The sequence below is a fragment of the Bombus fervidus genome, chromosome 2, assembly GCF_041682495.2.
Source record: "Bombus fervidus isolate BK054 chromosome 2, iyBomFerv1, whole genome shotgun sequence".
Lineage (NCBI taxonomy): Eukaryota > Metazoa > Arthropoda > Insecta > Hymenoptera > Apidae > Bombus > Bombus fervidus.
In genome coordinates this window covers 18134876-18151069 of record NC_091518.1, presented here as the reverse complement: position 1 = coordinate 18151069, position 16194 = coordinate 18134876, and the positions used below count along the sequence as shown (strand labels likewise).

Here is a 16194-nt window from a genome sequence, read left to right as displayed (position 1 = left end):
CGATGATGTTAGCGTAGATTAGAAAATTCCCTCGCTCTCACGGGAATCTTCTAAATTTCACTTTTCCTCGACGTAGCTAGATTTTAAATCACTCGGCTCGCTGTTTATTATAAGCAGAATGTAGGATAATATTTATAACGTAAGATAAAGAATAATTCAGAAATATTTGCAAAGAACATCTTCAAGTATTAATTAATATTTATTGGTCGTTTATTTACTAAATTTTTTTAAGAAGAAAGTATAAAAAGGAATGAAAAATATAAATATTCTTTCGATTTTAATATTTCTTTACAATTATATATGTACATTAATTATTTGATTTTTACGCAAGATACGAATATATCGTAGCATCTTTGCTACGAGAGAAACAGGATGATGTAAGGTTCTGTGAAAGAGTTTCTATGTATGTATCATTTGAGAAATTTTAATCAAACTCTCGTAACTGCCGCATTATTATTGTAAATCTTCCCCGCTATTAGAATATATGATAATTTTATACAACATTTAAAAATTACTAAGAAATACTACGTATTTAATCATTCCACTTGTGCAATAAATTTAATTATAGTCGAATGAAACGGTTATTCCTTTTTAACACACGGATCATCTGAAGTTAATTACATACATGGAACAGGCAGATCAAAATAAAATGTATTTAATTCGTATTCAAAAGTTTAAATCTATATATATTTCAAAATAACTGTTCGCCCATTTAAAAAATAAACATTTAAATTTCATTTAAAGTATTCTAATTATTTCATATTTTTATTCGATAAATCACTTATATCCACAGAAACTGCTACCTCAGATCAAGGAGTACATAAAAGCATATCCCTAACATAAGACCATTATTAGCTTCGCGTTCTCGATACCAAAGGTAATTATCAATCATTAAATTTCACTCTTCCAACTTAAAGTGCAACAAATCGTGATTCCGGGAAAAGTAATTTATCCTACCATATTTGGTAGTTAACAACAGTCAACATACTCCTGCGTTACACCGTATGATTCTCTATACTCTAGCGAGATAAGTATTATTCATGCTGGAAGATTTCCGTGATGAAAGAAACGTTGCTATCGTATCAGCATGGAAAATAGCTTGTTTCGCACATGACCGCGCTAAGAGTGCTAAAATAAAAAAGCAGCTGATTCGACTTGCTAGAAATACTATGCGGTTGATGTAAAAGTGTGCCGTCGATTTCCATCTCCCAAGCGATGAAGGCACGCGAGTGTAAATCTACATCATCGAGAACGTATAGTATCCTATAATGTAAGACTGACAGTGTGCAGGTCGCTTAACTACGATGATTACCCGCCATAATAGCTCGCTAATTGATAGGCAGCTCGCAAAAGGGGCTTGCAGGATTTCTAAAGAAAGCCTGTAGGATCGCGTGGTCGTGAGCTTCTCTCTCCTTCGCGCACTCTGTTAGTCGCGATACCGATTTCTTTGTCCTACTCCTTTCTACTCTTCTTCTTTTGTATATTGCATGCGACGCCAAGTCCATCGATTTCCTTTTCCTCGTGAAATCCTTCCAACAGTTCCAAGTCGGCCCACTTCTTCGACCGACTCGAAAGTAAAATTTAAATATGTTGCACGAAACGTGTTGACGAAGCGTTTGTGAAACAGCGTGCAATGCAAAGCGGTTAAGGAACTCGGATTTTCTTTTGTATTTCAGAGAATATTTTAGGTATTAAACATTTTTATTTTCTTCTCGGTGAATTGTTTCGGAATTGTTTATGAAAAAGTCAAATAGAAAATATAATTTATAACGAGTATCCAACTGGGTAGGTTAAGTTAATTTAGACAAATAATGGAGCATGTGGCGACTTTGAATAAAGTAAGATTAATTATTAACGGAACTAAATTGTGTCGAATCTAAGCGAAAGAACTGTGCTCTTTGGATATTAATATATATAATATATAATAATACAATTAAAGTTCGATGGTTGAATATCGGTTTACGTTCGTGTACGCAAGAATTGTGTTGCGGAATTAGAAATCGTATTAGTGTCGTATTATTGATTGACGTTGCAAAACCGATGGTTATCGCATAACCATCACGTACAATGTATTGTCCGTTCTTAGGCAGTGATTTTATACGAAACAGGAACTTCACGGTTGATTTCTATAAGTATTCTACTGTTGTTTTCTAACGTGAGTCACGAATACCATTTGATAAAATAAGGAGAAAAATTTTATGAGCGAGTAAACGACGATGCTAAAACACTCCAACCACCTGTGTGCTCGAAGGGTTAAGAAATTTCACTTATTTCCTCTCGTTCTAGCTTGACGATTATACAGGTTGTCGCTCGTGCACCGCAAAATCGTTTCTACATCCTGAGCAATTTCCCAAGTGGAAAGTGGTCGGTCTGTTACGGTACCGTCTGCATCTACTCGCAATCGCAATCAATTTCATTCTTTCAATTTACAAAACGTAATAGTTTGTAAATTTCGGTTTCTGCTGGAAATTCTAATTTTATTGAAATTGTTAATTAATTAGCAATTGAAATATCATGAAACAGTGTTCACTTTAAGGTGAACACCGTGGTACATAGTTTCATAGCGATGTTGGAATCAATGTTTTCTTTTTTATTATGATACAATCGAAATTACGGATTGCTCTTTCCTCTTTCTTGCATTTAATTCGAATTTTATTCTTCGCGAAGATAACGCTTTTAATATTTTGCTCCTACTGTTGAAATTAATTATCAATTAAAAGCGTTGTGCCATGCATTTTAAAACAGACCTCGTTATTGTTTCGTATCAATGTTGGAATCGGTGTTTTCTTTGTACGATGCAACGATAGTGTTTTAGTTTAGAATGAATGTTACGTTAATAATCCTTGAATAAATAGTGTTACGCGCTATATACATATTCTATGAATGTGCAATAAATAGAGCGTGTATTGTTGCAGCTGCTTTAGGATTCCTTAGGTAAAAAATAAACGATATTTACATATTGTGTAATTATTATTTCTCACGTCCCTCTGAAATGATAACGTGTGAAAAATACAATATTTTCTACATAATTAAAATATTATTCTTCGTTGCAAATGCTTTTCGCTTTACATTGAAACAAAATGAAAAAGGAAATACAAAACGTACCAAATTTTTAATAAAATTTTTTATTAATTGAAATATTACGCTGTTATTAATTTATTTGCAGAAACATATTAAACTTTAATCGAATGACGGAAGTTATCAGTAAAAAAAAGTAAATATACTTTTTATCTATATGATATTTTATCCACATACATTACATAATTAACGAGGTTATTAAAAAATAAACAGATATAATGTAATCGCGTTTTTATAAGATACAAATTATTTTTGGCTCGCTTATATCTCTATATGTATGTATCTAATAAAAACCAGCTATCACTCCTACATATAGTTGCAATACTAAACGAGTAATACTAAACACGAGATATCGACCTGAATGCAACAAAGTATCAATTCAGTTTCTCATTCTTGGTATCCGAAGGCAAAAACATCGTATTTCGTTCTGGAATGGTAGAACTTTCTCGTATACTTGAATGTATGATCAAACGTAGCGAAACATATATATATATACATAGTTCTCGACTGTGAATGGGTAGTGGGAAGATCGAAGTTTATTTCAGCGAGTCTAGAATTGCGAAAACCAGAAGCTGGTCGGTAGCTGAGCCATTCCGGCTACCTTTCATTACGTTCACCGATATTCTAGAAAGTTGTCACTTGGACGAGTAAAGCGAGAGGGCCCCGCTTTTGCCAACCAACAAACAGAAACTGTGGAACCGTCCAAGCTCGTCAGAACCTGATGCAACTTAACGTTTCTTGCACGATAATGGTTTCCTGCTGGCCGATCACAAATTAGGCTCTCGAAAGTACTCAGCAGCAACTTCCTTCCTATCACCGTTAACCAAATACGTATTTCACGTCGTTTCCTGGTCTATAACTCAACGATAATCTAATTTTCTAGCGGTCATCGCTTGAACACTAATTTGATTACAACTAACTTAATACGAAACGATCTTTGAGTATCTTAGGTTTGATTTTAGTAACTTAACCGTTTCTTTTCTCTTCTTTTGCATCTCTTCATTCGGGAATTTGCTAGTCATTATGTTATAAAAAGTATATAGAGGTAGTTCAACTCTGTCGCGTGTTCTGAACCATTTTCAATCCAATCGTGCTTTTCATCTTGTCAGAAAGTTTCTCGTACCATGGGTTCGAAGAAAGTACGAGAATCATTGTTCTTACACCGATGGTGATTGTTCGTTTCAATTTTATGTTTCTCAACTCTGTTACATAGTTCGAGATATCTTCAACTCAATCGCAATTTTCTTTCGTTGAAAAAGTTTGAAATAAACACGCAAGAATCGTCATTATATAGTATAGGTGATTTCTTGTTTCAGTTTTATGCTAAAATTTTTTATATCTGTGCTACATTTTCTAAGATATATTCGATCGTATCATAAAAATCCTCGAAAGTTTCAAACATTTCCCCGAAACGTTCAAAATGTTGATGGTTATATTATATTTATTGAAACAAAATCAGAACTGAATCGTAAAGATCCGAAGATCGTAACAGGACGAATCGTTGCTGCGATACGTCGCATTGTTAACGGGATACTTTATTAGAGTCCACGAAACCTCGGTCAGTTTCATTTGCAGCCAACGTTAATTAGAGCGTGTCGCGATAGTTTATTGCTTCTATACGACCATCGTTATTACTATCAGCGATTAAATATAATTAAAATCCGGACAATAATCACATAGGCAGCAGGTGAAATAATTGGGTCGTGTCGTTTCGTGTAACCTTCTCTTCCTGATAAGAGAAATTGAAAGAGTATCCGCGAGTTGGAGACCGCGAAACGAAGACAAATCGTTCCTGAAGGCTTCGAAAGTTGAATAAATATCGCCATAGTAATCATCCGTTGATGCAACTCGTTTTCTTCCTGGTCGCGACATCGGGTCGCGAGTGAAAGTGAACTCTCTTCATGTTATCGCGGTACAACCTCGATCAGAACGATGGAAATCAAACGAGGATGAGACGCTCGATTAGCTGGCACGATCCTTTAACGCAAACAGTTTTTCTAAGCGGAAGAAACACTTTGCGCTCGACACGATGACCCTTACGGTTCTTTTTATCTTATCTAAGCTGACCAGACTGGTACTTTGTACGTCACTTGAAACGGGATTCTGATGTTTCGCGAAGAGCACGATATTCGTGACTCGATCGGGTTATTTTCATAGAGAACGTTGATACTCTGTGAACCAGATCTAGGTTGTTCTCAGACTGGAAGACTTTAACGATGGTTTCAATTTTAGTACGCGATTTGTCACGAGGAGAAACGAGGAAGTGCACGCTATACGGTAGCTTTCGAACTGATTTGAACACTTGTCAAAACATTTTTGTAAATTTTATTAATGAAGCAGTGAGATATTACTGTGACGATTATATTGGAAAACTTTGAAACCATTTTAAAGATATATATAGGTATAAAAGTCACAAAACGTTTGGTGTAAACGTATGCATAATACAAAATTACGATATAACATGAATAATCTTTAAGATATAAAACATTAGAGATGGTTCCATTGAATATTGAGATTTATTAACGGAATATTAAACCCTTTAAATACTTCTATAATCTTTGCGAAATATGTATACACTTGCACTATTTTCATACTTTACCAGTATTGTTAATAAAATTTCAAATTGTCATATCTTTTATTTTTACATGGGATTAACCATCGGTTCTACGTTATGTCTTTGTATTAATATTTATTATTAACGATTTTACAGACTTTTAGGAAAATTATGGAACGAGAGGTGTTAAGGAATATTTTCTTGTTGTGCAGGATCCCAGTGACATGAAGGAGGTTCAGCAGTCTCTCGCTGAGCAAACACCATCGAAGAAGGAGGTAGAGCCAGACACCAAGGACGTCAAAGTCCACAAGGAGGATGAGAATAATTCAAAGTCAGACAACGAAAGCGGTGACCATGACGACGATGACGATGACTATGATGATGACGAGTTTCCTCCCGTGCACATCAAGCTGCCTCTTCAATTCGATTTTGACGAAATTGCGGGCGTAAGTTCACTAATTTGATTACAATTTCTAAAAATTGAAAAATTGAAAGATTATCGAAAGCATTTTTGTCTCTTTATTTTGTTCTTTAGACTTTGATTCAGGAGGCACGTAGCAGAGTTTCTTGCGTGGTTGAGAGACGAAGAGCTGATCAAGTGATGGACGGTGCTAACAACAACAATGTCGATAACAGTACTGATTCTCGCTACCAAAGACTGAGTGGAGAACGTGTCGCCATTTTGTGCGAATCTGGCAATCCTCAACAAGAGTATGTATGATTTGAAGTGCTATGCCTCCCCCATGAAAGAAATTTTAGTGTAATTTATTAGATTAAATTATAGATAGTACATTATCAAATTTATCAACCATATGGAAATTAAATAGAAATACAAAGTAATTTCATTTTATTTGGTGACGTTACTGGTAAAACCTTTTAGTTTACAGAAAAAAGCAAAGAAGATCAATTAAAATTAAAAATAAAGGACTTTTAAAAACAGTCTTGATATAAAAATACTAATAATTTTTAAAGATTTAAAATAATTGAAACTTTAAAATTTAATTGAGTTTTTACACATGGATGTTATATTTAATTTTCAAAATGTGCTTAATTTTCAGGCAACAAGATCAAGAGATGCTTACGCCAATCATCATCCCATTGGGAACCGTCCAAGTACCACTTCAATCTCAGGAACCGAACCCAGGTTATCATCAGTATCAAGTGCACACTCAATATCAAGTTCCTGACATGCAGCAGTTACCACTTAGCGATCCACGCGGACTTAATCACATCCCACCTGGTATTGTGCCCCCTGAATTGCGAAATATCCCTCAGGTAACTATGGAAATGAGGCCTCCGCGTATGGGACCACAGACGCCCATGATGGGACCGCAAAATCCTGCAATGGGACCACAAGTTAGTATATCTTGTATTAATATGCAATAATAGAAGAATTAATGCTGCTCTCTTTTTATTAAAATAGTTTTCGTCTTAGAATTAAATAGAAATCGAGAATAGATCCATTTTCCAAATTGAAGATTTGGTCATATTATTGTTTTGAACTAAGTTTGCAATATTCACCTAAAATTCAACGTTTGTTAAACTAAATCAGATAATTGTTTTTATTCTAAATAATTACATACTATATCCGCTCATAATTAATCAAACGATGAATTTCTTACATTTCACTTCACTTACACTTCACTTTTGCTATAGAAAGTTAAGTAAGGCTTCTTTACCACCGTTAACACATGCAACAATCTTTATTGGTGTATTGAATACTATCGAATACACCACTATTATACTCGTACTATTTTGAGTATATAAAAAAATCATTTACCACTACGATAATTAAAATTTAATAATTTCTTTCAGGTTGAAGTGCGCCGAATTCCCATCGAATTGCGTCATTTCTCGGCAAATCCTATGAGAGGTATGCGACCATCAATGCCCCAAGAACCGCAACAAGTACCCGTGATGTATCAACAAGTTGAGCAAACGGGAACGTATGGTCAAGAACAGGGACCAGCCATGATGCCTCCGCCAGCACCACAGCCAGAAGCTCAGGTTCACGAACAAAGGATTATTCCTCACGTATTGATCCCGCAGACCGAACAACATCCATCTCAGATGCCACCGCAAGTGCAACCTCAAGTACAGCCCCAGATGCAACCTCAGCCTCAAGCTCAGCCTCAACCACAGCCACAACCGCAGCCTCAGATTACTGAAAGACAACGTTCACCTTTCCAAGGAATTCCATTCGAAATTCGAAGGATCATTCAACAAGTACCTCTAGAAATTAAGAATATCATTCAACATATCACTGGTGAAGCGAGACCTATACCCGTACAAATACCTGAAGGTGCTCGCCGCGAGGTAATTCTTTTGTTTGAGATATTTATATTACATTAACCGAAAATATAATTGGCATTAAAAATGAATTGGTCTTGGAAATGAAAATTAGTAGAAAAATATGATTTTTTTAACGATCAATCTTGATTCGTTGTAATTTCAATAAGTAACTTTAATGTTCATAATTTTAATTAAACATACACATATTACATATGTATTAATAATAATAATATTCGAAATTGGATTTAACATCTGTATAATTGTACATGCGAGATTGTCCTATTATTTCTACTATTATTAGACGATAATATCGAATGTAATTTTTTATTTATTGAAATAATTTTATTTACATTTTTCAGAATGTTCAAGAATTCAAACCTTTCCCGGAAGGAGCTCAGCCCATTCCTCTGGGACTTCCACTTCCGTTAGAGGTTCGAAATCTATTGGAGCATGGAAATATCGAGGGTCGCCAGCGACCGGATGGTTCCAACGAGCAACAGGAAGCTAAACCTTTCCCTGGACCGGAAGATGATAGCGAGGAAGAAAGGAACTTCCCTGTACCAGCGGAAATTCGTAACATAATTCATCAGGTAAAAAACAAACTAATCAATTTCAGATATAATTTCAAATTTTTATTTTATTTTAATTTTAGATATTAATTTTAACGTTTCAAAGAAAAATTTTATCTGAAAGTACGCTAAAAATTATCATATGAAGAAAATTATTCTGTATATATATTCCTTTAAATATAATCATTTCATTAATCTTACAGTAACATTTTATTAATGTTACATAAATATCGTACATTTTTGTAGAATGTCATATTTCGGATTTCAACAAACTCGTACATTATAAAATATTATTATCTTTGTTTACTTGTTTATAATAACAAATGTTATGTAAGAACAAATGAGAACCGCTGGATCATCAATTTTTCCCTAAATTGATATCTGGTAGCGTGGCCGAGCGGTCTAAGGCGCTGGTTTAAGGCACCAGTCTCTTCGGAGGCGTGGGTTCGAATCCCACCGCTGCCATATTTTTTTGCTACCATAGTTATTTTTACTTCATCTCTTTTTCTATACTCATTAGCGTTATTATTGATATCGCCAAGTATTACGATTAATTGAATTTTCCATTTTATCATATGCAATTAGTACATCAATAATATGTTAATTTTTAGGTTGTAGAAGGTAATGCATTCCCAATTTCAAGATTTGCTCTGCCATTGAGACCTGTAGAATCCTTGGAAATACCTGTTGAGGCCCGTGCTGAAGTTTCTGATAATCAAAGCTCCGAACAAGAATCAGAGCAAAGGCAACAGGAACAACAACAAACGACTCACATGATGATGCAACAACAACAGCAACAGCAACAGCAAGTGCAACAGCAACAACAAGAACAAGAAGTGGAAACCCGCCCACACTGTGAGTAGATAACTTAATTTCTACAGATTTTTTATTCTTAACTTTTGCTACATTTAAGAGTATTCGTAATTCATGGACTCTTATTTAATCTTAATTTAATGGAAATTAGTATTTATCAAAGAACTTAATCCCGCTTCTATATTATATGTAGATGCTATAAAATTTTAAATATAGGAACTATAAAATTTTCTAATATACACTGTTCCAATTTGTTCACAGACGTGCAACCACGTTCGGTGCGTTCAATCCCAGAGGCATTCACACACCGCCGTGAGAAGCGTGTACGTCGTTGCGCTTGTGATTGCGCCTGTTAATTTCAGTTGCAGCGAATCGGATCGAATGTCCCATCATACCCGGTCAAAGAGAATGTCCCAAAAAAGAAGAAAAGCATCTCGAAACATGTTTGACGAGTTCTCGTAAACCGAAAGAACATTTTTCAGGCGATCCCTAACACGCGAACGTTACCCTCCTCGGATTTCACATTTTTGTAGATCTTACGAAAGTAAACTGGACCTGGTACATTACTTTTGTAGAAGACAATATATGGGACGAATGTCGCAGAGATTAAAAACGCCGTTAAGTTTGTAGTATTATACCGCTATAAAGCAGCAAAGTCACGAGCGTGTTTTTATTTAGGCTGTTCATAGTACGATCGAAGAAAATAAAATGATAAAAAAGAAAGAGGAGCTCGTGACTCAGAAGATACCGTAGAGAGTAGACATCTATATCAACAGAGGTACACCTACAGTTAGAGAGAGGAAGATCTATTGATTTGGAATGATATTCTTTTTTTTAACTAACACGTTTTCAATGAAGAAAATCATTACAGTTTCTTCTTCTAGTGATATGACAATCGCGTACAGGGAGAGAATTGAAGATATGAGGAAATCTGTGATCGTTTCTTTTATTCGCGTCGAAAAGAGATAAGAAAACTACACAGAAACAAAACAGAAGAAGAAACTAATAATTGTTTTTTAAATAATCGGAGATAAGTTTGTAACCTTTTATGGCGATCGCTGTATATTATGTAGATGTGGCTTAAGAGAAGCGTTATTCATTAACCAGCGTCGTAATCAACATTGACATTTTCGTTTAGTTACTTTTAATCGGTTGTGTGCTTAGAAGAAGCGAAAATAAAGTGTGAAGATCCTTCCGTAAAATCCAATTTCCGATTTCGGCGTGTATGTTATTACTTTTTTTTGTACTTACAGCATCGTTTCTTCCAAAACATCATTACATCATTTTTGCATCTATCCTAAATTGTTTTTAAGGTATGGATATTTTATTAATCTGTATTTTCTGTATTACATACACACACATATATATTTCTTTTTTTCATGACAATTAATAAAGCGAAAAGATTATTGGTTTAGACTCGATACCCTGCGAACGTGTCATTTTATTTTATTTTATTTTTTTTCAAGATAGCTTATTAATCATCAACAAATACATGGTTTTAAGACATCTTAAAGGAAGTATACGCAAAGAAGAGATATTTTTGATAAGAAGCTTTTAACGTAGATTAGTAGGATGTAGCGTTCCATTGTAATATTGCGCCTGAATTAATAATATTAATAGATAGTTTAATACTTTTATATTGTATTAGATATAAACAATCAACTTTCACAAAGTACACGTTATTCCTTGCGCAGGATTTTTATATGATAGTTTACCCTAAAAATCTTTTAACAAAGATATTATATAGAAGACAAAGTCTTAAAGATACAATTCGACGAATTAAAAACTTGGACCATGCTTAAATTTACGTCCTTAATAAATCATTAAAGTAACAATACTATTATTGTTATCATCATTTCTTTGAATATAATTGACTAGCTTTCCTAATTAACTAGATTTCTTATAATGAATTTACTTAATAAAATATGATTAAATATATTAAGGTAAGATTCGAAAAATAAATTTTTATTGAAGCGCCAATTTTATACCTACGTTACTGAATATGACATCATTTAATGGCGTAGGTTCGCAAAACTGAACTGAGCATGCGTATAACCTGTCAGTTCGCGACGTACGAGCGGTTGTTTAGTGTGTGATCTTGCACACAACACTGTTGCATTATGATTTACGTTTGTGATGATAGTAACTAATCATTTTTGAATAATATTTTGTATATCGTTCCACGTATTTCGAAAGAAGGATTACGTCGAGCTTTATTGAAGGTGAGCACGTTCAGGAGTATACATTGTGTCGATAATCGTCATGACGTAGCACATTTTTAGATTTCACAATTCTATTTAGAAACAAACTGTGTGATAGATTAATGAGTTTTAACAATAACAGAACAAAGGGCGAAGAGTTCTGATATCGTCAATCTAATCGGAGTCATCCGCTCAAAATGATGAATTTTGAAGGAGAAAAAGGATCTACAAGATCCTCGTCATCACGAAATATTTGTTGCTGTCTCACAACAGCTAGATATAACAGTTCAAAGTAAATTTCCTAATTCGTGTTTAAATGATTCTTACATGATCATGATTTCTCACTCGACATTCAATGCCATGATAGGACTTTTGTAGATGCACATTAACCATATTCACTTTTTAGTGTATATAGATATTACGTAGACGATCCAACCTGAGTGTACTATCAACTGATGTAGACAGATGATATGGACAAATTACAGAATCAGAATAGTCACCAACTGATCCAATGTAGATACAATAATAATAATAATAATAATAGTAATAATAATAATAACAACAGGTTAACGGAATATTTTAATTTGGATAATCGCATAGATGATCCACTCCGTAAGCAAAGACAAAAAAGAAAATAAGTTGTATATACCTAGTAAATAATGAAAAACATATATTTATGTAAATTTATAGGTGAGCCGGAAGTAACAATGAATTTGAACGAAGGCTCAGCTCAATTATCGTTTCATCCATTGGAAGAACCAGAAGAGGATTTATTTGACTATGAAATTGATACTTCGTATCAAGATATGAATACAGAATCTGAGGTAAATTAATAATTATGATACAAATATTTTTTTCAATTAGCTACGTACTTTGAATTACTTTCTTGCATATATATTCATATTATATGTATAATATGTTAGTGCTATATTAACTTCAACTATGTTCATTTATAGGAGCAAGTGGTACCATCCAGTCAACTAAGTAATAGTTATAAATATCCCGATGAACTTACCATTTCTGATGATGAGGTAGATGAAGGCATATTTGAAGATGAACCAGTATCTAATTTAGTATTGCCAGATGACAATAACAGATACGACTCACAACCTCCGTGAATATCTACTTGACTGTAGTTGACATGTTTGTAGAGTAGCACTTTGTGCTAATTTGCTACCAATATCTAATGTTATTCAGTTTTCCATCCATCAGCAAAAATCACAGAATGTGTAAAAAGTGTTGTGGTAGTAACATTAGAACATTGATTGCTGTTTTATATTAAAGTAAAACATTCCAAGTGGCTTTTTAATTCGTAGACATTGTGATGTAAGTTTCTACTTTATTTACATATAATGATGATTTATGATTTACAACATTTGTTTCATATTGATATAAATTTTAGTTAACATTTTATTATACAAATGGAATTATATGATAGAGAGAAAGATATATAATACAATTCTTCAGTTAAGTAAAGTATTATTTAAGTGTACTTTGAGGACGATTATATTCTTGATTATCGTCATTGTTTAAAAGAAAAAGTTAAAGATGGAATTACTTTTAGTATAGATTACATAAATAAATCCATTTTAATAAAGTGATGTGACATCACTAGACTCGTCAATATTCAGTAATAAAATATTTGGTTAAATTAATACCAATAACATTCTACTGTTGCACTATACAAATGTTTTTATTAATATTATATATGAGATATGAATTTATTTAAACATATTCTAAAATACTCTTAGAAAAAATAATAGCAAAATGATTTTAACTGGAAATTATATATATATTGGAAATATCTTATTTTTACTATGGTGGACATATTTTGAATATAATATTTAAATGTATATTATCATTAAAAACATAATTATTGTATACAGTCTTAAATGATATACTCTAATTAATTACATATGTAATAAAAGATAAAATAATAAAATATGAGAAACCATCCATCATAAGTTAATCAAGGGTGTATGTTTTCTCCTTTATATTATATTTATAAGTATTTTAGAAATTAGTATAAACAATTGATCACTGGCTTAAACAGTTAAATTGAATATTATTTTCTCATAGAATAGAAATACTATTTCTTTACAAAAGAAATTTTTTCTTAATACGAAATTTTTATACAAGATCATTGATTGATATAATTTCAACGTTTTTAATTTTCGATATCCTTTTTATTTTATTTTATATTTATTGATTTCAATCACATTATCACTAAAAACGCAGTCATATTTAGTGGGTTAATTCAATTCAGTATTTTTGCTATTCAGGACATAAAGTCACTGGAATATTTATGCTTTACTAGTTACATATGTTAAGTTATTACTCAACTTCTAGATGGAAGAATCATCTCAATGAATAAAACAATATTCTCCTATTTATATTCGAAGAATTAGGTAATATGAATATCAATTTTTTAAATTGAAATGTTAAGGACTATTAATATTTTACAATCCTCTTAAATTCTTAAATTGGTAATTTACTATTATCTACTAGCTATTCTCTGTTCAATTTTCTTACAACAACACGAGAAAGATATAAGGAAAAGGGTCAGGTACGTTCACTCATTCATAAAAACAAATAACTTCATAATCGTGATTTCTATAAATTATAGTAATTTATTGAATTACAGTAATTATCCATGAAACGAACGCACGATTTAATAACTGGGTCAATAAAAGAAAATGTAAATACATAATATAATTTGTCATCAAATAATTGCAAGTTATCGGAAATAATCTTATATTATGTATGTAACCTATAAATTATGTATTAACAATCTTGCTGTCGAACTTGAATAAATAGTTCATAGATAGTATTCGGTGTTCCGTTTCATCAAAAGTAGCTTTTTCTGTCACCCAACACGCGATCCAGCCTACACAATGTCCCACGCTAGAATTACTTTCGAACTCGTGTTAGAAGGTGAAATCGAATCATGTCGAATCGAATTTCGAAGAGCTTCCGCGGAATCGACAAACCGTAACGAAATCGTTAGTTTTTCTCTCTGTGAGTTTGCGTGCATGGCAATAATTTATGGAAATGCGAGAATCATGATCGTAAATTTTATATCAAAGAAATGCAGCAATATGTAGTATTCTCACGCGAATTTCGATCCAAAAAAGGACTAAAAAAAAAGTTACATACATATTAAGGATGTTGTTTTAATCAAATAGTTGAATTATTATGAAATTTTTATTTATTTTATGAATATAAAAGGAACAGTGTCGTATAAGTGTCATTATAATAATCAACCCAAGCGAAGCTAACATTAAAAAGCTAAAACTGAAATTTCCAACATAATTTACACAATTTATCATTTTGCCTTATCAATCCTTTTTTAGAGAAAGTTAAAGTTTACATAATATATCAATATTTATTATTAATGTTATGTTATTATAATTTTTAATTTGTGATATATTATTATAACCTTAACCTATGATATACATTTTACACATAATGTAAATACTTGTAATTTTTCTAATTATAGGTTAATTCTGCAGTCTATGTACATATAGTATAGAGGCTATCATAAAATTTCTATCAATGGTGTGACAACATAAGAAGAAATTGATTGATTCGCAATTTTATTTGAGGTAACTATTCTAATATTTTAACATACATATACATTGATATTTAAATCGTTTGCTCGCATAATATACGAATATGCATGTAAGATTTACGGCATATGTATTATTAATCTTTACGCTTTGTTGCGATACAGTTATAGCGATGTATGATTGATCGTACTTAAGCTCTCATTGTTTTCGATTAATTATCATAAAATTCAAATTTTTCGTTCGCCGTAATCCTACACCTTGGTACATGATCAAAGAATGCGGAAGTGATTGCAAAATTTCATGTTAGTACCATGCTAAAACACGAGGAGCTGTCTCTGCATCTTTTTGCGTTTTATGCAAGTTTCGCTGTTTGATTGTTATCAAATTTTTAGCGATCGTTAGAATTTTTCTCAAGTAACTTTTCCAATCAGATTAATATTTATTATTAGAAACGCTTTTTGTAATTATATTCTAATTAGCTGTTAGTAGTTAAATTTATTTAAATAGAACATCGTTCGATTAAATATTAATATTAAGTAATAACAAGAATAATGTTATCAGAGAAATAATCTTGACCGAAATAAGCTAGCCATTTAAATCGTAAGTCACTCAATCGGACACAAGAATCATGGATTTTAAGAACTTTCGAAAATCTTCGAAATCTTGAGGACTTATGAATAAAATATTTGATTACTAAATAATTTCGTGTGATTTATAAATATTGACGCGCATTACATTCAAATCTTGAAATCAACGTATTTTAAAAGTCACCATGCGATTGATTTACTAATTGAACTGTTCAAAGGCCAAATTTATTCTCCACCTTTTGGAATTTTTTAAATCTTACTGCCAAAACACTCGCCCATGAATTTGATTGTTATCTATCTCGTATAATTTCATCAATTTTCTCTACTTTTCATTTTGTGGAGTTAATCGATGTGGCAAATCTGTAATCCGGTTGTCACGTTCAAAGGGATGAAAGTTTAAAAAAGATGTAACGACATTCACAAATGAAACCTATCTGAGGTTTCATAATGGTATCATTGGAAATAAATGTAGGAAGTCTAGTTTATCAGGTCGGTGTCCATCGTGCATTTCGATCTCGGAAATCGTACAAC

The 16194-nt window shown here is 32.4% G+C and overlaps 2 protein-coding genes and 1 non-coding gene across 4 annotated transcripts in view; all 3 read left to right on the top strand.

The window, feature by feature from the left end:
* The window catches only part of LOC139998186 (uncharacterized), a 33781-nt gene extending 23054 nt beyond the window's left edge, over window positions 1-10727 (top strand). The window contains exons 3-9 of the mRNA XM_072022535.2: window positions 5845-6078; window positions 6168-6343; window positions 6691-6988; window positions 7448-7948; window positions 8284-8514; window positions 9105-9348; window positions 9568-10727. Coding sequence (XP_071878636.1) covers window positions 5845-6078; window positions 6168-6343; window positions 6691-6988; window positions 7448-7948; window positions 8284-8514; window positions 9105-9348; window positions 9568-9662 — 1779 coding nt within the window. The 3' untranslated portion in view covers window positions 9663-10727. The remainder of the gene's footprint in view (window positions 1-5844; window positions 6079-6167; window positions 6344-6690; window positions 6989-7447; window positions 7949-8283; window positions 8515-9104; window positions 9349-9567) is intronic.
* On the top strand, window positions 8877-8958 carry Trnal-aag (transfer RNA leucine (anticodon AAG)). Its single transcript has one exon. It is a non-coding gene; the product is annotated as a tRNA-Leu (tRNA).
* A 154-nt stretch (window positions 10728-10881) lies between the features above and the next one.
* On the top strand, window positions 10882-14337 carry LOC139998200 (uncharacterized). Of its 2 annotated transcripts, none has more exons than XM_072022565.1 (4): window positions 10882-11528; window positions 11914-12119; window positions 12198-12331; window positions 12464-14337. In XM_072022565.1, the coding sequence occupies exons 2-4, from the start codon at window positions 11978-11980 to the stop codon at window positions 12623-12625; spliced, it is 438 nt and encodes a 145-aa protein (XP_071878666.1). In that variant the 5' UTR covers window positions 10882-11528; window positions 11914-11977; the 3' UTR covers window positions 12626-14337. The 2 variants fall into 2 exon arrangements, with proteins under 2 accessions (XP_071878666.1, XP_071878665.1); XM_072022564.1 differs by having other exon boundaries at window positions 10882-11799.
* The last annotated feature ends 1857 nt before the right edge of the window (window positions 14338-16194 follow it).

Excerpts from the sequence above, each read along its gene's own strand:
- LOC139998200 (XM_072022565.1), top strand. The coding sequence starts at position 11,978 with ATGGACAAATTACAGAATCAGAATAGTCACCAACTGATCCAATGTAGA. Across the intron at positions 12,120-12,197 it reads TCGCATAGATGATCCACTCC|GTGAGCCGGAAGTAACAATG; the intron begins GTAAGCAAAGAC and ends GTAAATTTATAG. Across the intron at positions 12,332-12,463 it reads ATATGAATACAGAATCTGAG|GAGCAAGTGGTACCATCCAG; the intron begins GTAAATTAATAA and ends GTTCATTTATAG.